Here is a 22,451-nt window from a genome sequence, read left to right as displayed (position 1 = left end):
TTTAGATTTCTAAACAAGAGCCCATTCATGTGTACCACTGAGTCATAAACTTTAACTTTAAAAACAAACCACTGTATCTGTGAGATCATCTGTGTAAGTGGACGAGTGCTATACATATACAACTGTACTGTCAGAACAAAGTCATTAAAAGCTCAGAATGTAACTCTCAATTTTCCAAAGATGGGTCATGTGATGTTGACAACTCTACTTTCCAGTACATAACTCTGAGTCTCTTTCATAAGGACCTTTTCAATGCACCACTCGCTTTCAAAACATGCACGCCACTCACTGGTTAAAGTGATGTACATGGCTCTCCTCCTCCAGTCCATCCTTCACGTAACAGCGCCCCCTATGGCCAATGGAACAATTTTGACGACCCACGACCACACTGGCTTGGCTCTATGGCGTTCATTCTCAAGATTACATTCAATGACGACAGTGACTACATCATAGCTTTGCCAAATGTTCGCCTTTAATGAGCAAATATCGAATATTTGCAATTAAATGCATGAGTTCTTGTGAAGGCTACCTCAGTCCTTGCTTGACAACTGTATGGGGAAAGAAGACTATGAAAGTTTTCTCACTCCAATAGCTCTAAAATGAATCTCCACAAGTGGTAGACCAGATAAGTATTGGGAAAATTTGTGAGCCCGAATACATTTTCCAGAGGTGGATTCAACCTTTATTGAAAGTGCTGACGTATAAGCTAGCTTAACTTGGGAGGACAGGATAAGGGTGACTGGGAACAACAACAGTCGGTACGAAATCCAATATAACAGACCATTTCGATTTCTGACACTTACGCTTAAGAGTTTAGTATCGCGAATTTAAATATAGTCAACAAGTTCACGCTAGTTTACCTACGCTGATGAAAGCTACGTGAATGAAGCATACACTGTAGTGAATTAAAAACGGGTTGGTGCACTCTAAAATAGAGAGACCAATACACATATATATTGGCCCTTGGCCAATCGATCTCCGTAATTTACTGGTCATCTGATTTCTCAAATTTGATATGTGTCAAATTCGTCAGACTCTATGTCTCTGCCGTGTGTCGCCTGATAATGAAACTTCAGAATTTCTTTCAAGTGTACAACTTGTTCACGCAGTCGTAGAACTTCTCTCTGGAGTTGTAAAATCTGTTCATCTTTCTCTTCCACAAACGATGCACATTGATCTGTTACAAGCAAAAGAAAGACACAACTAGTCATAAAGGTCGGGTTCGTTACCTCTGACACTATATCCAGGTACTTTTGTGGTATATTGCACTATTGGGTTCAAAAAAATGCAAACTTTTGCTGTAAACCAAACTTCAGTGGCAATTCACTGCATACTATCAGTGAATATGGATGCCTGTTACTGCGTTTTGAATCGAAATGACGGATGAACACTCTGAAAAATGCTATCAGGATATATAAATTGGATTATGTATGGGTTATGAAAAAAGTCGATTCTTTCCTTCACCACGGCTCTTTAATCCCTACACCTGCTGATGTAATATCGGTATAAACAGAACTTACAACCGACATGAAAGGTGCTCAAAAAACCTCACTCAATTTTTAATGCCCATGTTTCATTAACAAATTCTGTTCGCTTCCTTCCAGGCGACGTTTTAAATCTAACATGCACAAACTTCATGATATAAGTAGCCGTGCTGTTATTGTTGTTTTGTATTGCGTTTGTAGTTTGTAAGATTTACATATTATCTCCTTCCATGGCGGCTACTTACAATATTCAGTTATGGGATAAATGCAACAAAAGAAAATTTACATTGAATCGACTCGGAGTCTGCTCATTGAACACTAAACCATTGGTCTAGTCTTTTAGGATGCAAAAGTCCGTAAAATCCCGATTTCACGTGAAAATCTACCAGCAGAGTTAAGTATATGTCGGTTCAGAATGTAAGAGAGGAAAAGGGCAACGGAAGTGAATATAAACGAATTAGTCGTTAATCTTGACATTATATGAAATGCAATTTTTGGTTGTTATTAGCCGTAAAGATTTGCGTTAAGTTCAATAAAAACTTACATAAATTATTATAATAGTTTAATTGTATTTTCTAGCCGATCTAGATTCAAATACTCATCTTAGATGGTGATACAATTTTGTTGATTGTGTTACACTGCAATAATGGTCCATTGCATGGTACATGAAAATGACATTTATTCTTGCTGGACATGCGGGCCATGCGTCCAAGAACCTGCTAAAATGTTTTGCCAGTACGACACTCACAAAGCGAACTCTTGTTGGCCTGTGCGACACTCGGAATATTCAACATCTCTAACAGTGGGTTCCGCGTTTAGCTTTCAGTGACAAACATATGGTAAAAGACAAACCCAATTTTCAATTTATAGTTTGTAATTATCTTCTTACTTTTAACAGTATGATCACAGTCTATACCTACCTATGCAGTCACCGTTTTCTGGGTTACATATAAACGCTGGTACATCGGGATCAATACACTCCTAAAATTCAGAACAACGATTTTAATTGTTAAAATCAGTTCGTTGTTAACTATGCTCCTACGGAAGATGTACGTCCTCCTCAACGCCAGTTTCATTCAATTTTTTTCATTTGTTTTCAGTTTTTCCTTTGAAATATTGCTGTAACTTCTGTTTCTCAGTGATGCTGAGTGAGAAGAACTTACTGTGTAAACTACAGACGTTGCAATCCTGTATATCAACATTTAATTTCTATAAGACTTAAAAATAAATTAAAGTTATTAAAATTTTACTCACGATTGTGGAGTCGTCACGAAATCGTGGCTTGATGCATGAATTACAACCGCCGTCTTGCTCTAGACTAGACGGGCCTGTACATCTGTAATCAGAGGGTAATAGTAGGTATTCATTATGGAATGTTTGGAGGGGTGGTTAGATTTTAATTAGACATGCTGATCTTCCCGCCTCTTTGACGTGACTTACTTTTTTGATGCTGTCAGTGTTGTTGTATATCCATCATAATGTCCGATTTCAACTTTCAGACAAGTGAAATTTATTATTCATAATTCACAACTGTGACCTTTACTTCATAAGATAGAAGATCCCTTTTATTAATCGGAAAGATCTGCATCCATGAATCGAAAGTCAGTTCATTGTAAGAAGTGCCCACCAAAGAGTGCAACCTTCGAAAATTGTCAGAGAGCACTGACCAAAATGAAATCTACTCTCAGCTCAAACTCGAAGTATCGTTTCAGCCACCGATGTTTGAGCTACCTTCGAAATTCATTTAAATTCAGGCACCTGTGCATATATTTGCTCATACATATCATACATATAAGCTTCATTTGATTTCAAAAGCTCGTATTGAAAAAGTTGCAGCTATAAATGGGGTTTCAGTCAAATTACAAAGCATGCTGTTGACGAGAAACAAGGCACGATAGAAACTCTTCTCGACTTGTAGTGGCACTGCTCAGTGCTGTTCTAACAACGAGAAGGACTTTCATAGCCATTCAAACAATGTTAAAACGTACATCTCATACATCTCATGCGACGCAAGACTTAACTTACCCTTCTGCGCAGAAACGATGGCAGTTTCGACAAATGTTCTCGGCGTCGGCGTACTTGGTTTCGGGACACTGACTTTTACAGTCGCCCTCATCACTAACATGTTTACAAGTCGAGCAATTGCCTGATCCCTAGAACGAACAAGAAACCCATCACATATATGCAGAGAGCTAGCGAAGATGTAAAGATACAGAAAAGAAGTGATTGTGGTCCATGCAGAATAGGCATCACACATAATAATGTATGATTGATAAAACCTAATTGTATCATTTTTCGTATTTGAGCCTCGGAGAAAGATTTATTCAAACTGTTTCAATTCCATTAAAAATTCCAGTCACATAAATGTTGTGAACGTCAACAAATGAATTAAAAATGAGGAGAAAATCTATTAATGCTTATAAGTTATATGCATATTCTTGCAATTTATTTACACAAGAATTTACACTAATGACTGAAGATGTAGACGAGGAAACAGAAATGATGCATTATATCACAGAGCTGTTGAGGGTCAGTTGATACGGTGAGCTGGCAGAAGTCGCCAATTTTTGACTAAAATACATTAGTGGCTCATTCGAGTTTTATTGAGAACACGATTGCCTTTTGAAATCCAGCTGAAGTCGAGATTCCGACAAGCTGTCTCTCTATTATCGAAGCGGAGAACGTCAAAACGTTAACGCCTCCAGGTCACGTTTTACGTTGTCATAATGTAGATCTAATAAGTTTTATTGGGTCGGTTACAAAACTATAGATTCTGACTGACATACACGGATACTCACCGGTCCCGAACACTCTGTACATTCTTCATGACAATACCCGCACTCGCTTTTAGATTTCAAGTAATGCCTTCGAAAGAAAACAATTGAGTTGTTGTGAAATTAAAAGACATGAGCGAGTAAGGCTGTAGTTGCTGAACAATATATGTGATGGAAGTGCATGTGGCATGTGGTATAACTGTACAGTTCCTCTCTAAATCTACATGTCTATGGCAGAGTGACTAGATAGGAAATTTCGACGTGGTTTGTCATTTATCAAACATTAAAAAGTGATATATAAAGAATTATTACCAAAGGACATCACTCTGTATCTGCGTACCAGACGCCCTAATTACAAGTCTAGTTGTAACTTTTTGACAATTTGTCTTTTCTTTCACGTACAATTTAAGCTTATAGGTTGGCTTCCCCCAGTTTGTAGAAATACCCAGTACCCAGCTTATCAACACTTGACTGTATATTTGCTTCCCGCATTAATGTTGATAATCGACTTCAGGTCCGGATTGAATTCAGTTGTCTACTGTAGTAATGGACGTCACACGCTGATACGCTGCACTGACAAACTAAATATCGGGTATTTCAAACTGTTGTAGGAAGTAGACCGAGAAACGGAATGTAATACATGGAACAAAAATACTGGAAGATTATCAAAAGTTACTGTACAGTTTAATTGTAACTATCTCTTTGTGTAAATGCAATATCTTCAACTCACCCACTTTCAGAATCGCACTTCTCTACACACTTTCCAACCAGATCAAAGTTCTTGCAGGCGTAGCAGTCTACTGGACTCGGTCCCCAGCAGCCGTTATCTGAACATTCTGAGTGGCATTCTTCGCCATTCTCTTCACCTGATTTGGAAAAAATGTCAATTATGAAACCGAAAACTTCAACTGCGTTTTATAAGCTCTGTTTCTTTGTGGCGAGTTTCTTTCTCATTATTATTAGATGTCAATATTTGCCTTTTTACACCTTGTCTGTCAATTTTGTCCCTATTTAAAGTCACTGATTCACGACAAACTTGCATATATTCAGAAATGAGTAGACTTGGTTCAAGTCTGTGATTTGTGAATGTTTGAGTGGAGTGAACGCAATGATTTGTATTCTGCTTTCATGTGAAACGCGCGCGTGAGTGACGCGATGAGTAGGGTGAACGCGATGAGCGGAGTTTCACCCAGAATGAATCCGGCAGAAACTAACTCACTACTGCGCAGACTCAAACGTGACGCATTCAATCGCTGGGAAAACCTGGCGTGAGCTGCCAAATTCCGGATAGGTTTGTATGAAATAGGAGAGACACGAGAGAAACTATTATAAATGATTTTATTTTTTTAAATTCACCGACTTGAACCAAGTCTAAGAAATGAGGTACGCCAGCTACGTTTTAATTAATCAAAAGTTTGGAGCTCTACGTAGTTTGGTGGCGCACTTTAAAATCAATGATTGGGTACTACATAAAGTACAGAGTACTGCATTACTTTAACGTTCGCCACTTAAAAGCATTGACTGTCTCGTACCCTGACTATTGCCATAATTTCTTCTGTACTCTGATTTAAAGAATAAGTTTGGCATTTCTCTTTTAATAAAAGTTTGCTGTCAACCAATTACTACATTCTCAAACATTATTATTGTAATTTCATCATCATCATCATCATCATCATCATCATCATCATCATCATCATCTACAACAACAACGAGAACAACTGTACAACAACGTTAACAACAACAACAACATCATCGTCGCCGCTGATGATGATGATGATGATGATGATGACGATCATCATCATCATCATCATCATCATCATCGTCATCATCATATACCGTCGTCAGTGTCATCTCTGAAATATCTATCATGCATTAAAACATTGCAAACACAAAACCAATATGTCGACGAGAGAGACGATCGCTTACGGCATTCGCTCCTGGGTTTGTTACTACCAACGAAAACGATCTGTTTGTCGGAATCTGCGAGTAGAGAAGACAACAGCTTCCTGGAAGCGTAACACATGTTCTGATTGTCCTTGACGAAGATGTTACCATTACTAACTTCTTTGAGAGATGACAGTGACAGAGATTCCAACAGTGTGCTGGTTACAGTCAGCGCTACGTGATCACTATGGAGATAAATATAGTAGTTTTCATAGTTTGACAGTTGTGTGAATAACGGAGACCAAGAAAAATGGTTGCATTTAGAATTAAGATTCTCCTGTGAAACGAAGAAAATTTAGTACAGGCTCCGATGACCTGATTCATTTTACGATTTCCAACCTAAACAAACGAGCTCAAAATTTTAACATTTCGTACACTATTGAAAATTTTGTGCAAGTTTCTGCACTATGTCTTGCATAGATATCGCAATAATACATTTCATGAGAGAGAGAGAGAGAGAGAGAGAGAGAGAGAGAGAGAGAGAGAGAGAGAGAGAGAGAGAGAGAGAGAGAGAGAGAGAGAGAGAGAGAGAGAGAGAGAGAGAGAGAGGCTTTCGTACCGTCGATGGACATGGCGGGATGATCATTACGACTAATACCTAAAACCATGACAATCAAAGGTTCACATACTCACGAGTACAGACTTCTACCACGGATGGCTTTAAGGTTTCCAAATGCTGATAGGTCTGCCATCATTGTAGGGGTGTGTAAAACAGTCAAATGACCCGTGATTTCTTGCACATTACTGAAAGCTTCAAGCTTCTCTGGATTGATACCTATCAATCCGAGAAAAGGATCTCTGGGAGGAAGATGGATGAAATTGTAAAGTTTGTCATATTCAGAAAGGATAGATAACCACAAAACAAGGACGACTTTCCAGAAAAACTAATACAGTTGAGTAAGAGGCTGAAGAACTTAATGTGCATCGAAACGAAATAATTTATGCTTTTATTACATAAGTAAATGTCCTGCATACTAACATGTACGAATGGGTTGACAGGATTATGCAGAAGAGGTGGTCATGACAAAATAATTCGATGAAAACCATTCAGTTTTGCAACTTATGCCCCATTCGCTGTCTTTTTTCTATACCTTGATGTACCTGAGATGAGGAATTCGAGAATCTTATTTTTCTAGTACTAAAATTTGTCTCTAACTAGGTTGGTCCTGAACACTCTTGGCCCTTTCATTGTGTTTTATTGAGTAATCTATATAACAATTTACTGATACACCCAATCATTTATCCATTGATTAATGTATGTGCTACTTCTCGCCGGCGTGCTAACCAAGATCATCATCACAGTTTAGAAATTCAATAGATATATGATTCGATAGAAAGACCCGTCGTGCGAGGGCGGTCTTCACAGTCGCTCTTCGCTCTCCCGCCCTCTTGCGACGGATACGCCAGTCTTGAGACGTATGAAATGACACGTTACCCATCAAACGTTGCTGATTCGATAATAACGCTTCCATCGATGATATTACAATCACGAAATAAATCTATGTTGAGGTCATTTATGTAACCATCTCCATTGAACGTAGGGTTACCAATACCGGGGCAAGCTAAAGAGAAATCGAAATAGACCTTGAAAGAAAACTGCTACACAGAAGCCACCATGATATCGATGATGGCATATCGTCACAACAGTTCACAAAAGTGTGATTTGTTTGACTTGCGAACATGGCTCCGTCAATTTGGAGTGCGCACGTAAAAAATAGCTACATAGACTATCAGCCTTGTATGACGGAAGGAAATCCTACTGTTATAAAAGAGCTCAGCTGCGCATTCCAGAATTCATGATTGGTTTTGAGGTGTTTTTGTTTTCGCTGTCTGTACTCAGTATTTCTTTGTTACATTTCCACGAGTTAAAATTCCCTGGCATGCGTCGCGATGACTGAATGTTGAAAATTGTATTCTAACAAAATCAACTATCTCAAAGAGAACCTCCACAGCCGATATACTTGTATTAAATACGCCTTTCGGTTCACGTTTCACCACACGAGGGTCGAGATACAAAACGCAGGTGTTGCAAACTGTATAGAGTACATTTACTATATTTACTGTATATGCGCCGAATATGAGGCAAAAGTCTTCGAGATAAACACATGTATCTCAATCAAAAAGACACAGGATTCATTTTCTTGAACATACCACTCGCAGGATATGCGATTAATGACAGCAAACTCCTACCTTTTGGACAAGGACCGTCACAAACATGACAGCCGCCCTCTACGGCCACTTTACCGGTTGAGCAAGCTGACACGCACTGCCCGTCGTCTTCCAAGAGGTGTTCTGGTCAGAAAACACAAAAATAATACTTCAAACGTCATTTTCTTAAAAAAGAAGAACAAAGTTAGACGCCCGAGGCACTGACTGGTAGGTCTCGTTTGCCTGTACAATCTATACGTCATTTGCTTGCACAATTCCAATGATTCTTTTGTATGTTTATGAATTTCAAATTAAAGTAGAGGTACCTGGACACTTATCGAGACATAGACTCTGGTAGGATACCTTTCCATCCGCAGTTTTCACACGTCGACTCCTCTCGTCGTCGTAAATATACTTATCGGGACACTTAGATACACACTGGCCGTCTAGATCAAAGTTGCGACAAGCCTATATGAATGAATGAATGAATGAATGAATGAATGAATGAATGATGATGAATGAATGAATGAATGAGAGGAAAAATGTGAGAATAGTTAGACCCTAATGATGGATGACTTATCTTCATTTTACATTTTCACAAACCTATATCCGTTCCGGTATTCATGTTGGTGACAACATTTTTCAGACATAGCCCTCTCTTCCATTCTGTTCAAATTTTTGTCACTGGCCATGAAGTTTGCTATAACATTTTGAAATACACCAGTCGTGTCCTGTGCTCTCTACAATTTCCGAAACCCATAAATCGGACAGCAACGTTTCTGCAAGGTTCTTTAGGATAGCAAATACGGAACCAATCGTAAAACTTTATCGTGGAAAATGTCAAAACAAATGCGATTAAAGGACGTTATTAAACGTTTGAAAAACAAATTCAGGAGAAATAATAAAAGAAAAAAAAAATTATGAAGAATTCACTTACCAGACAGTCGCTGCTCTTTGGACCGGTGCAGCCTGCAATGCATTCTGGGTGACAACAATCCCGGCGGCGACGTCCAGTACAGCGATAGTCACACTTGGAGTGGCAGATTGTCTTGGTCACTTAATTGTTAAAATTCAGATATGCTTAAGACCGCACAGATGTGCATACGTAAATGTGACCATTATATAAGTGTGATGAAGATGACCAATTTTAACTTCACACAAAAGAGATAACTGAAAAGCCCTGGGTAGCTTTTATTGAAATTTTCATGTGAGTGAAAGCACCGTTACATGACAGTTAAGGACGAACATAAAAAAGAAAATTCACTGTGTTTTGGGAACAGGAAGTCACCTCTTTCGATATTGCATGTGCAAATTTACACTAACGACATGACACTAGTACTGTTAGGACATGAAAACTAGTCACGTGTCACCGTGTAATAAAGGCTAAGGTAGTATGTGCCTCGAAAGTAAAAGACTTTAACTTTTGCTCAAACTTTACTAAATTAAACCTTCAAACACCCTCTTATCAAATCAAGAATGAAAATCAAGGGTCACCGTGCAAAATTGGTACTTGAGAAACAAATTACGCAACATTTACCGATATTTGACATTCAAAACGGCTGCCATCCCTGCATTAACTCTATGGGAAAATAACATTTTTCATTTTCTAAATACTAGGACGGTGGAAAATTTTTCTTACCTCTGTAGCTTTAAAATGAGCCGCTCGGCTACCATAAGTGGTATATCAGAAAAGAATTGTAAAAATTTGAGAGTATTAATATCTGTCCTCGAGGCGCATTCTACCTCAAGCAGGAGTCTTAAATGTTCGAAATATTATTAAAATGTTCCAATGAATCTAAAACTTAATTTAACATGCCCTGTCCGTCGCATTTTAATTGGTCGAGCTGAACCACGTGACTGATCACAAATACACTGAAATGGTTTGTTTACATGCTCGTGAATATGAATAATAATGTTAACATCGTAACTGTACAGTTAAAACGTAAATTGTGGTTTGTACAAAGATCATAATCAATCACAAAACAAATGAAACACTTGTGGGCCAAGTTTAGACACTGTTTTCCAAAAAATCTCCGAATTTGAAAATTTTTTACAGCACGCGTGACAGTGCGTTGTGTATTGCAAAAGTTCTGGCGGCCGTTGTCTTTCGCGTGGGAAATTTAGAGCGGGCGAGAGAACAGCCTAAATTGACAGGCTCGGCAAGCCTCGCCCGTTAATTTTTGGCTTTCCTGTAGCCCTTACCCATGAAAAACATTAATGGCCAGGGCTTCATCCATTATTTCTATAATAACTTGCATCACTTTACGGGCTACCGAGAAATTTCTTCACATGAATTGCCATGTGTTCTATCTTTTATTGACAAATGACGACAATGTTACAAATACATTCATTACGAATGCAATACTGAAAAGTCATCGAGTAATCGAGTTAACGTAGCTTGCGGGTAACGCGAATATTCGTACTGCGCGTCGTATCTGCGCACGCGTACGAACGTTCTTTCCGCGAGCGTTCTTTCGGGAGTGGTCTTTTTGTCGCGATATAGCAACAATTACTTTGCGGTGTGAGTTTCAAATCTGGTTTGTCAAAAAAGTTCACACCAAGATAGCAAACTCTGTGTAACAGGCCCGTTTTAAGTGTGACAATGTGGGATTATTTGCAGTATTTAAGTGAACTAAACTTTATTTAATACCTATTTAAAAAGTTTCGAATGTATCAAACTAAACAAGGGTGCTTCAGTGTAGCATTTTTTGTATTAAAAATGCCCACATCCTAAAAAATAGTGCGGTGACCCCCCCCCCCCCCCCCATTTTTTTCGTTTGATTCGAAATCTATATATTGTTGGGCTTAATTTACTAGAGTTTAAAGAAAACGTAGATTTCAGATCATGACATTTGTAAATTACAAATGAAAATGAAAATATCAAAATTTGGCCAAACTTTGCTCTTTTTATAAAAGCACTATTCATGGAAACGTTGTTATATTTTCTGATATTTTCAAAAGTAGATCACAAAACTAATATATTACAATACAGGGACTTGTGTTGTATAAAATCTGTCAAATTGTTTTTACTATATTTCAGTTTTATTATTCAATAACACTAGTTAATCGAATAATACAACATTTTAACCAATTTCAGCTAAATGTTTCCGCGGGACAACATAAAGGGCGCCATATCTCCAAAATTTGCATGGGGACCCCATCTTTTTTCTTATTTTTTAACATTTCATCTCATCCCAGACATCTCCTGAAAGTTTCAGAAAAATCCTGATTAAAGTCACTGTTAGCTGCAATCTACCTTAAAGCATAGTTTGTTGGCGTTATTCATCCAAGGGCATTGATTCTATCCTGCGATAAGTTTGAGAAATTCACCAAGCTGACAATCTGAATAGCTATGCAGCATCTTTTTCTGTCATAATATTTGTACTGTTTCAATAAAACGTCAGTAAATAAATACTTTACTTACATGTTTGACAATGTTTGGTCGTCCAACAGTGCTCATTACAGTTTGATGCGCATTCTTTACCTGTCAATAAGTAAATAAAAAAATGGTGATTTTTTACAGATATTTATTATCATTTTATTGATCTTTATTTATTAATCTCGACAAGTCCATAGGTTTTGAAAACCTCTTTCATGAGGATGAAAACCCATCATATGTATTAAAGACAATTACATGCTGTAAATTACAATAAAAAGATATAAAAATTATTTTAATCAACAGTAAAGACTCGAAAAACGCATAATAAAAGGAAAGAAAATCATAACAAAACGATTACTCCAAGTAATGAGATAATTGAAACATCCGCTTAAAATTGTCAACACTCTATATATTTCTCGAATACAAAGGCAAACTGTTAAAATCATTTGCTCCAGTTACCTGAAATTACTTTTTAAAAACTCACTTTCAGCTCTTGGAATTTCTAAAAAGTGCTGATTCGCTGATCTTAAATTTCGTAAAGGGTGGTATTCTTTAGAAAGGGCATTGTTGACATTGTCTAGTGCAAGCTTTCTCGTAGCCATGTTTATCTTTTGTAAATGTAATATAAAAACAGCGATGGATGAATGCATGCTCGCTTTTAAAATGACTGGATCACCGCAAAATTATCCTTAAACATGTATATCAAAAGATACGTGTCCGTCACCTTTACCAATAGAGGTCGCACCATGTCGATGGCGCACCTTTCTTTGGTTTGTCCCATCCAGGTGAAAATCGATGATTGGCCATAAACTAGTATACAGGTGACCGCATTCACATTGTTGATAATATTTGCTGTCATCAGCACGTCACTTTTTTGTCTTGTTCCCACCGATATTTGTAGTTGCATACAGCGAAATATCTGTTTAATTGATATTATCAGTACAACAACCCGGGCTCATGTCGATGCCAGTGGTGGTACGTACCAGTGCCTCCACTCAAAACGACTTACAATGGATCATTATGAAATCATAGTGAAAATATCATTTGTTAATCCTATGATCAAGTTCAAGATTAATCTTTTGGAAACTTTACTGTATCCTCGTAATTTACTATTACTGGTGAACTTATGACTGCTTCCAATTTCCACACTTTTTGGGGATTATTTTCTCATAATATATAGTTGTAAGGTCTTATGCAAAACGTATATGCACTTACACATGGTTGACGTCACCTTAACTATGGCATCCTGGGAAGACAAATCCATCATGTCATTCCATGAGATAGTATCCACGTGACAGAGATCTCTATTTCCGGAGATGTTAACGTTTCCATGCATAATTTCTGTTTTAAGATGAACGAAGAGTTTCCTTTAGTAACGGGATATAATACCAACGCATACAATGTACACTCTTGGAGAGATTTTCTTCTGTTTATAAAGTAAAGTATCTTGTTCTGCACGAAAATAGTGACGAATAAATACCTGTAAATACTGAGGGCGTGTTTGTGTAATGTCAGATTTCACTGATCAGGACTACACTATATACATGCGTCAACAAGAACATATTAAGTCATGTTTTGAAGGCTTATTTTTGTACTTCATGACACTTTTGAGAAAAGACCATTTCAAAAGTGTGAGAACGGTGGCGTTCTGACCCAAAATGAGAATTTTTTCCCACAAATATGCGGCATATTCTAGTTCATCATTATTTGAACAAACTTGAATGAGGTCGTCCTACTACAAGTTTCGAAATTCGTTTACTATTAATGTTGCACACAAAAAAATATTGCAAAATTTTGATAGTCCGAAAGTTTGTCTTTAGGTTGCATTCGCCTTTAAGTTTCCGTAATAACCATTAAAATCTTACCTGTGAGAGATATCAAAGGCAGTTCTCTGAGACCAATACCAGTCTCGGAAAAGTGATGGTTCAAAATGACTGCCAGGGAATTGTTTTGCCATGTCGTCTCTCCGCGAATCACTCTCAAATTGAAAAGTGGCACGGAAGGAACATTATTCAAGGCAATCAAGACGTAGCCACTGATTTCACGGATGCTTTCTAAGAAGGAGAGGTCCATCTCGGGGTCTATTAATCCAACAATCTCCAAGTTTCCATTGACGTGAGTACAGCCATCGCTGTATCGATTCACCAAACGACGGTAAGTTTCTCTTCTGTCGAGGGCTATCGATAGATCATTATTGGTGCCGGTACATACTGCAAGTATACAAGATATTAGGAACAGGTCCGTCAGACAATTTGGGGAAAAAATCGAATCAATTGTAAATAGTCATCGTTGCTGACCTGTAATGACATGACTAAGATATCAAGTTTCTGACCAAAGCGCCCCACTGAGGTAGTGGATGTTGCTGATGTATTAAACATAGACTCAATATGAGAATAAGATGTCAGTAAGATTTGACAAAACAACCGCATCATTAGTGCGATGAAAAAGTCACCTAAGGGACTGGTCAGTTTCTTCAGCCTGGGGGGCGGTGGATTCATGGGGGGGGGTCACCCTGTTTTAGACTTTGGTGATAGGGGGGGTCACCATGTTTTTGAAATGCCCAATAGGGGGGTCAGTGTGTTTTTGAATTTTGAAACAGGCTCATCATTGCCTAAAATGCTAGTGTCAGCCACAAATTTCATCATTCAGTTGTATTTTTCGGCGCGCCCTTCGGGCGCGTAACTTTAATAATCAGTCATACTTTTCAGCACGCCCAACTTTAACATATCAAGCATACATACATATCTGTATGTTCAATATTTTTCAGCGTGCTTTTCAAGCTCATTACTTTAGTATTATTTTTCAGCATACCCTTCAGGTGCATGACTTTAATATACAAGGCATATATATCAGAGATATCAGGATGTTTCATATTTTTCGGCGCGCCCTTCGGGCGCCATACTTTAATAAATCAGAGATATCTTGATGTTTACTAAGTGAAAGTGTACCATTATGAAATCTGCATTTCATATGAAAAGGATGACAAATTCCTGGTATTTTTCTGTTCTCTCTATGAAAATTCAGTATGAGAAAGCAACATGCACAAATATTTCACAATATATATTTGATACAGTGACTTATTTTAGAGATAGAAAAATAACAAGATATCTTTCCTTCTCATTGATGCAATTATTTTCCTTTGTGTCACAGGTTCTCTGTAAAAAGATGCTTTTTTATGAACAAAAATCAGTTAAAAAAGGCAGTTTTTGTCATTATTAGCTGTGCTTTTATGGTTTCAATTTTACAAGAAAAGGTCCTCTCACACACTGTACACATCAGATTTGGCTAAAAAAGCTCTCTATGGCTCCTCAGGAGATTTAATTGGATGGTTGGCAAGTCTTAACACCCATCAAAGTTTTTGATTCACTGCTTTTTCCTCTTTGATGTTAATGATTGACATCCATTTCTGTACAACAGTTCAGGACATCTGGTTAAGCATAGAAAGTGTGAAATACATTCACAGCCCATTCAAAATACAGCTCATTCAAAATGTACTGTATTCAAACTTTAAGATAGACACTTTGAAATTCCTATCTTACAACTGACATGTCAATAATTTCATTAAAACATAGAATGACAATTTTAAATATAAATATACGTAAAATGTAAATATATATATATATATATATATATATATATATATATATATATATATATATTATATATATATATATATATATATATATATATATATATATATAACCTATGTCGGCGCCGGTAGGGGGAGTCACCCTGTTCTTGAAATTTGGTTTAGGGGGTCACCCTGTTTTCAAAATTTGGAATAGGGGTGTCAGCCACTTTTAGACGTCGGCAAAAAAAAATCCACCGCCCCCACCAGGCCGAAGAAACTGACCAGTCCCTAATGGGCAGCTTAAGTGGTGGTTTGAATCCTTGTCGTAATTCGAAAGACGATAATTAAATTTAAAGTGTTTATTTTACCTATTATCTTTATCTTCTTCGCTGTTTTGACGGATGTCTCTGTGTTTTATATTCTCTACTTTTAATTTTGGTCAAGTATGTCTTTTCTTCAAGTCATGTGAACATGGGCTCTTGTTTGTATTTGATTTCTTCATGTCGCACTTGTAGATGATTTTGGGCAGACTCGGTTACCCAGATTGCATTGCGAGGCTGTCATCCAGCCGCCTCTGGCGGGCAGATTAGAGCCCTGAGAGCAGTCTGGGTAACCGAGATGAAGGCTGTTAAAGATTCAAATTTTTCGTGAGAATTATTTAGGGATGCAGGTCTTCAGGCTTCCAACCACTTGTGTGAGACCATTTTTGCGCCAAACAGCCTACGCATACAACGAGTGAGAAAGACCATGGCAACCAGCTGTAGAAGAGGAAGCCATCTCTGTCCCAGGACAAGACGGCGGCCACATTATCCTCGTCTCTAACTGTCTTATACCATTTGATAGATGTACATCGGTCTCTTTGTACGATTTAATTTTAAATCCAGTATCAAAAAGCTTATATTTTGTGCCTTCTTTATTTTTTAATTGTCATATCGTCTTGGGATTGTGCTCTAATTATCAACATTCCAGTCGATCCATTCAGATTTTGTCAAGATCTTCGGTAGGTACCTCTCACATTAGCCAAGTGAGTGAGGATCCGCCAGCTGAATTCGCCTTTCACCCACCCCCAGTGACATAATGAATATACCCCTAGTTTGTGATGGTACAGCTGCCCGTTTTGCAAGTATCATACCACAATGGAAAAAAGATGTCTGCAGTCTAAGCACAACATGGAATAAGGTTTTTGTAGTCCAGCAAAATATATTAATAATTATGAAATGTGAATATTATCAATAAAATCAGTCAGATATTTCGTTAGGGTTGAGTGTCCTTTCCGATTTTCAATACTTGAAAAATCACTGAACGGGTTCACTGAACGCATGGTGATGGATCACACTTGATAAAGCTATTTACGATGTGTCCAATATAATGTGAACAGTACTTTACGGACAACATACACCCATTAAATCACCAGACCATGGCATTATTGTGACTAAAAGAATGTACGAATCCTTGACAGGGATTCTCAATATTTCGAAAGGAGTGTAATATGCTATGGCTCAATTTTGACATCACTTGTCCGAAAGGTCACGATATTCGGATCGGGTCAGTCTGCTGATATGCAAGTTGTATAACATGCATCAGTAGCGCAACCAAACAGTTACAACAAACTGGTGTGTAGAGATCGAGAATTAACTTTTGACACCATATTTCCGTATTGTCTTAATAGAATGAAATGAATGTATACCCCAGGGTAACTGTTTGAAGAATTGTGTCTTGATTTAATCCCCGTCAGAGAAGATGACATGATATTGTAAACGTCTTCTGTTGACTAAATTATGATTCCCATGACCAAAGTTCAAAGGCCATTAACCCTTGTTGACCATCGGCTGATCGAATGTGACCAACCGACTTATCATGTAGATTGCGATTAAAAACGACTGACCTATATTTGGTGTATTAGTTTTCAGATGAACCAGACTTAATTTCGAGGCGTTATCACATAACCGTAATGCGAAAAAGTGCCACGAATGAAAATAAAATCAGCGAACATAAAGCATAAAAAATCATGCTACTGGTAACAAGTATAATCACCAGTGAGATACAGTGAGCGATGCTGTTCGTCGTGATCAGAGCGGAGACGGGCGACTTTGTCCCTTTAAATGTGAGATCACACTGCGTCATGTGTGACCCATTGCAGTCTTAAACATATTTGAGTCGAGTAACTCTCTCGACCAGTTCATCAGCTACCGAAGACCATCTACCGTTTATTGTTGGTACATCAAAAATCACCAAAACTCAACGCAACCAAAACATTAGCATTCATACAGTACTGTTGCTTTTTATGGCGCTGTTTGGAATACTTTGCCGAGGCAAATATATATCTTATCGCGAGGTCAGACCAAATACAGTACAAAAATTATCTAACTACATACAACCCACAACGTAATCAGCTTTATGAAGAGAACTTGGCGGCTTACCTTTTCTATCTGCCTGTGAAAATTGGAGTAAAGATGTTACAATTAGAACTTTAGAAATCCAATTCATTATCGGTTAAAAACAGCTGAACACTTCACTGCTGTGTTGTCAGCTTCGATCATGAAACGTTTATATCGCTTGCGTGTTTATCCAACCACTACTGATGGACCTCGGCCTTATGGTTGCGCCATAAATCAAACCCGGATTCCAGAGGACGTGACCGTTGACACAAGTACCAACACTGTGCCAGTTGGACATTCCTTGCAATTCAGTATAGAAAGCGATGCGGGACAGAAGTATCTTTCCATAAATAATGTGGTTAGGCCAAGTGTGTACTTTGGCTACATGGACGATCTGCCGTGTACTTTCGATATATTATTATTCTTTAAGGCAGAATGAGCCTAGGGACAGATATTTGGACTCTCAAACTTTTAAGGTAATTTTTTGGTCTACCACTTGTGAGGGTTCATTTTGAAGCTCATTGGGTAAATAAAGTTTCGCCGGTTATTTTGTGAAAATCGAAAAATTAAATGTTCGCATTGAATTTTTCACAGGGATGGCGGCCATTTTGAATTTCAAGTGTTGGTCAATATTGGATAATTTGTTTGTCTAGTAGTAGTACCGAAGTTCGCACGATGATCCCTCGTTATCCTTGATTTTGAAAGGGAGTGATTTAAAGTTCCCCTGCGGAAAGTTTCAGCAAAAGTTTAAGCCTCTGAGATTGAATTTCGAGGCGCGTTGTACATTTTACAGCAATGCCTGGTATGGCATAACTGGCATCATTTTGCTTCAACAGACCTTGGCCTTGAAGAAAGTAACTTCCTCCTGTTCCCATTGCTCGGTATGGTACAATCAATGCTAGATATTGAAAGTACTTGGAATTCAGGATCAGAGAGACTTTTGTATCCCATTATTGCTCTCACTGCGGCGTACATCGTGAAGCTTTCAACTCAAGACATTTTATGACTCATGAGGTGTATCGCCAAGCTTGGAGACTACGAGGAACTGCGCATGCGTTTTTCCCTGAGGTTCGTTAACGAACAAATATGCTTTGGTGCTATCATTTCATATGTTCAGGATGTTGTTAAGTCTGATGTATGATGTAGTTCGGTATGAGTAATTCTGATACCGATTGATTCTGTACGCAAGAGAACTGAGATTAAAGAAATCTAGTTGCTGACAATGTTATGAATGTATCTTTCACAGCGATAAATATGTTGAGCTGAATGAAGTGCAATGTCCACAAATCGTGATCAGACTGTACCATGCTCTGATTGCCAAATCAGCAGATCATTCCAGCTGAAATAACTGATAGTACAATGTAGGTCACACGTTTCATACACCCTTGCCATGTAAAGTATGATCTTTCAAATCAAAGTTAATAATCTTTTAAAGAAAACTATACCGGCAGTTGTCACGGTACCCGGGCCCCTTCCCGGCCTATAGTGGACAAAAGCAAACTTTGCACCTACAAATGTACAAGGCGAAGCCAAGTACATTAAGTAGTTCAAAGTTTACCTGAGTACATTACTGCTATTATTTTATAGTTTAAGCAATGCCAAAGAATTAGTAAATGTAGAAAATGAACATCCGGGCCACAATGCCGGATAATTGGATACATTCCAGTCATATCGGGGATGACGTCACAAATTTCACAGGTATTGACAAGGCTGTAGTATAATTATCAGTAAGTAGGTGCCAATGAAAGCAGAATACTTACTGAAAATGCATAATAAATACTGAAAATGACCCAAAAGGAAAACAGATTTGAAAGAAATTACACAATGCCAATGTCGTTTTAACAAATTATGTGACAGTCTTGTAGTTTGCTGCATCACGGTCTTGCTCGCATTCCCACTATACAAGCGACAGCGCCAGAAACTTCTCTTCGCTTGCTTATCTTGGAACTTACGGCAACCACTTTCCTCACTCCTATAGTTCTGTGAGGACGTATTCTACACCCCCTTCAGTCCTGGGAGGAGGATTCGATAATACAATGGGAGTATGTACTCACACCAGTCATTGCGCTGGCTTTAGAAAACAGCTCTAATGGCGGAAAGAGTCTGCTGACTCGACTCGAACCAAACGGATCGACGACAGGACCTCTGAACACTATACTGGAAGATTAGAACTCCGAGCAGCCCAGAACTGCTGGGGAACTCTAGAAAATTACACGTAAAATACCGCCACAAGTTTGAGCCAAATCCATGAATATCGCAACAGATTTTAGCCAAATTCATAAATATTCTCCGAATCGTGAGAAATGGGAAAGCTTTCGTCGCTGACATCATAGCACGATTATATATATATATTTATCCCAGAATCAAAAGCAAAACAAATACAAACAAACACTTTGTGACAAAACATTGAGAAAGGGGGAAAAGGAGAAAGGAAAATAGTTGTCTAGCACTAGTCAAGTCCATCTCCTTATACAAAAGAAAACAAATATATTCTTAATAATATTCTGGGCAAAACTGTTCACTATACTCAATACATTAAATTAAATGTGATACAGAAACGTAATCAGTACAAATAAATCAAATTATATTAATATAAAATTACCAAAAGAATTCTGCTTCAGGTATGATCGTTACAAATAAAGATATCAATTGGTAAAAGAAGAGAAAGAAAAATAACCTGGAAATAACATCACAATTTTCGAGAGCAAAAGAAAAAACTATCACCGAAGATAAAGTTAACTTAGAATGAACATGAAAACAATGCATGACTGGCTAATTTGATGACTGGAGATACATTTTATATTGCCGTTTAAATTGATGTCTATTTTTTATGTCTCTTATACTGCAAGGGATGCTGTTCCGCAACTTCGTTGCAGCATACTTAACTGTAAATTGACTTGCTTTGTGTCTACTTTTGGTATGGCTAAGTCTTTCCGAACATTTTGCCTTGTACTGTACACATGTGTGATAGGGGTAAAAAAGTCTAAAAAGGTATCTGGTAGCCTAAAATTCAAAGCATCGTGTACGAAAAGTGCGAGTTGTAATTTATGTTGTTTGAAAATGTCAAGTATACCTAGTTTCTTGAAAAGTGGTGCAGAGTGTGCTGTCCAAGTACTAAAGGTCATGATGCGGACTAGCTTCTTTTGAATTAAAAAATGTCATTCAAGTATGTGGGACATGTGTTTCCCCATACCTCTAGACCATACATAATGTGAGGAAGGACAAAGGCATTATATAATAGTACAAGGGTAGACTGTGGCACAGTATGGCGTAGTTTCAAAAACACACCTGTCAGTTTGCTAATTTTCGTTCGTACATGTGTAATATGGTGTTTCCAAGAGAGATTACTGTCCACAATTACCCCTACAAATGACGCACAATCAACTTTATCGATTATTTGATCCTTCAAAACGAGGGACCCATTACATGACAGGTTTTTTCTTCTACTTTTTATAATTGTGAAGTTCGTTTTTGTGGAGTTTATGGTCAGTTTGTTAGCATCACACCAGTTAGTCACATTTGCTAAATTTCCATTAACATCGGTTAAATTAATGAGATTGGACTTGTGTCTAATTGTGTGGAAGAGATTTGAATCGTCTGCATACAGTCTGAAATCAAAATTGTCAGACGACTTGGGGATATCATTTATGTAAATGAGAAAAAGAGTTGGCCCTAAAATCGAACCTTGGGGAACACCGCAATTTATATTCATATTATGAGACTGTAACCGTTGATGCTAACAAACTGACTCCTGGAAGACAAATAACTTTGAATCCATTGACGAGGTAAACCTCTGACACCGTAATACTCTAATTTGGAGAGCAAAATATTGTGATTTATAGTGTCAAAGGCTTTGAGAAGTCTATAAATAAACCTAAGGTGGGATTTCCTTTGTCAATTTCATCAAGGAGATACTGGGATAGGCTGATTAGTGAAAGTTTAGTACTATAACGTGTACGGAAACCATACTGGTGATCATATATTATGTTATGTTTATCAAGAAAATACATAATCTGTTTATTAACGATTTTTTCTAAAACTTTACTAAAAACTGGAAGAATTGAAATAGGTCTGTAATTTCCCAAATCTTCCACATGACCCTTTTTGTAAATAGGCAAAACCTTAGCTATTTTTAACTCGTCAGGAAACTGTCCCCGCGAGAAAGACAAATTTATGATATGACATAACGGCAATGAAATTTCGTTCATGGCATCTTTGACAAATCTAACATTAATATTGTCATGACCAGTTGCCTTCCCAATATCAAGTGAAGCAATCGTGTTTCTAACATCATTTTCAGTTACAGGGCGAAGAAAAAAAGAATATGGGTTGGGACTCTTCAAATAGGTTTTAAAATCTGCCATAGGTTTCGTCGTGGCATCTATCTTGCTAGCAAGGTTTTCACCTATGTGGACAAAAAAATTATTAAATTGTTCGGCTATGTCATGTAAATGAGAATATGTTAATGTTTGATCACCTGAAACAACTTTAATTTGGTGTGGGATGTTCAATTTCTTACATTTCTGTTTACCTAAAATTTCATTAATCACTTCCCACATCTCTTTACTATTACTTTGATTAGCCCTAAGAAGATTTGTGTAGTAATATTTTTTGGCCTTTTTAAGAATATTAGTCAGGATGTTTCTATACTTTTTATAATGACTCAATAACGGTTCTTTAAATTCATTTTTAATTAATTTATTATACATTTTGTGTTTCATATTTATTGATTTTCTAATACCAGATGTGATCCAAGGTTTGCGTTTTGTTTTC

At 37.6% G+C, this 22,451-nt stretch overlaps 1 protein-coding gene across 1 annotated transcript; it reads right to left on the bottom strand.

The window, feature by feature from the left end:
* Positions 1-450: 450 nt before the first annotated feature.
* On the bottom strand, positions 451-18,038 carry LOC139119206 (epidermal growth factor receptor-like). The gene is made up of 16 exons (XM_070682890.1): positions 17,721-18,038; positions 13,595-13,939; positions 12,945-13,070; positions 11,775-11,834; positions 9,288-9,406; positions 8,677-8,818; positions 8,393-8,494; positions 7,638-7,764; positions 6,836-7,000; positions 6,185-6,387; positions 4,989-5,124; positions 4,283-4,349; positions 3,510-3,637; positions 2,739-2,820; positions 2,405-2,465; positions 451-1,177 (listed from the first exon to the last, which is right to left on the bottom strand). Exons 1-16 carry the CDS (start codon positions 17,785-17,787, stop codon positions 1,005-1,007), a joined length of 2,103 nt encoding a protein of 700 aa, XP_070538991.1. The 5' UTR covers positions 17,788-18,038; the 3' UTR covers positions 451-1,004.
* Between the last annotated feature and the right edge of the window lie 4,413 nt (positions 18,039-22,451).

This window comes from Ptychodera flava, chromosome 19 (genome assembly GCF_041260155.1).
Source record: "Ptychodera flava strain L36383 chromosome 19, AS_Pfla_20210202, whole genome shotgun sequence".
Lineage (NCBI taxonomy): Eukaryota > Metazoa > Hemichordata > Enteropneusta > Ptychoderidae > Ptychodera > Ptychodera flava.
Note: the sequence above shows the minus strand (reverse complement) of the source record. Positions and strands in the feature narration are given on the sequence as shown.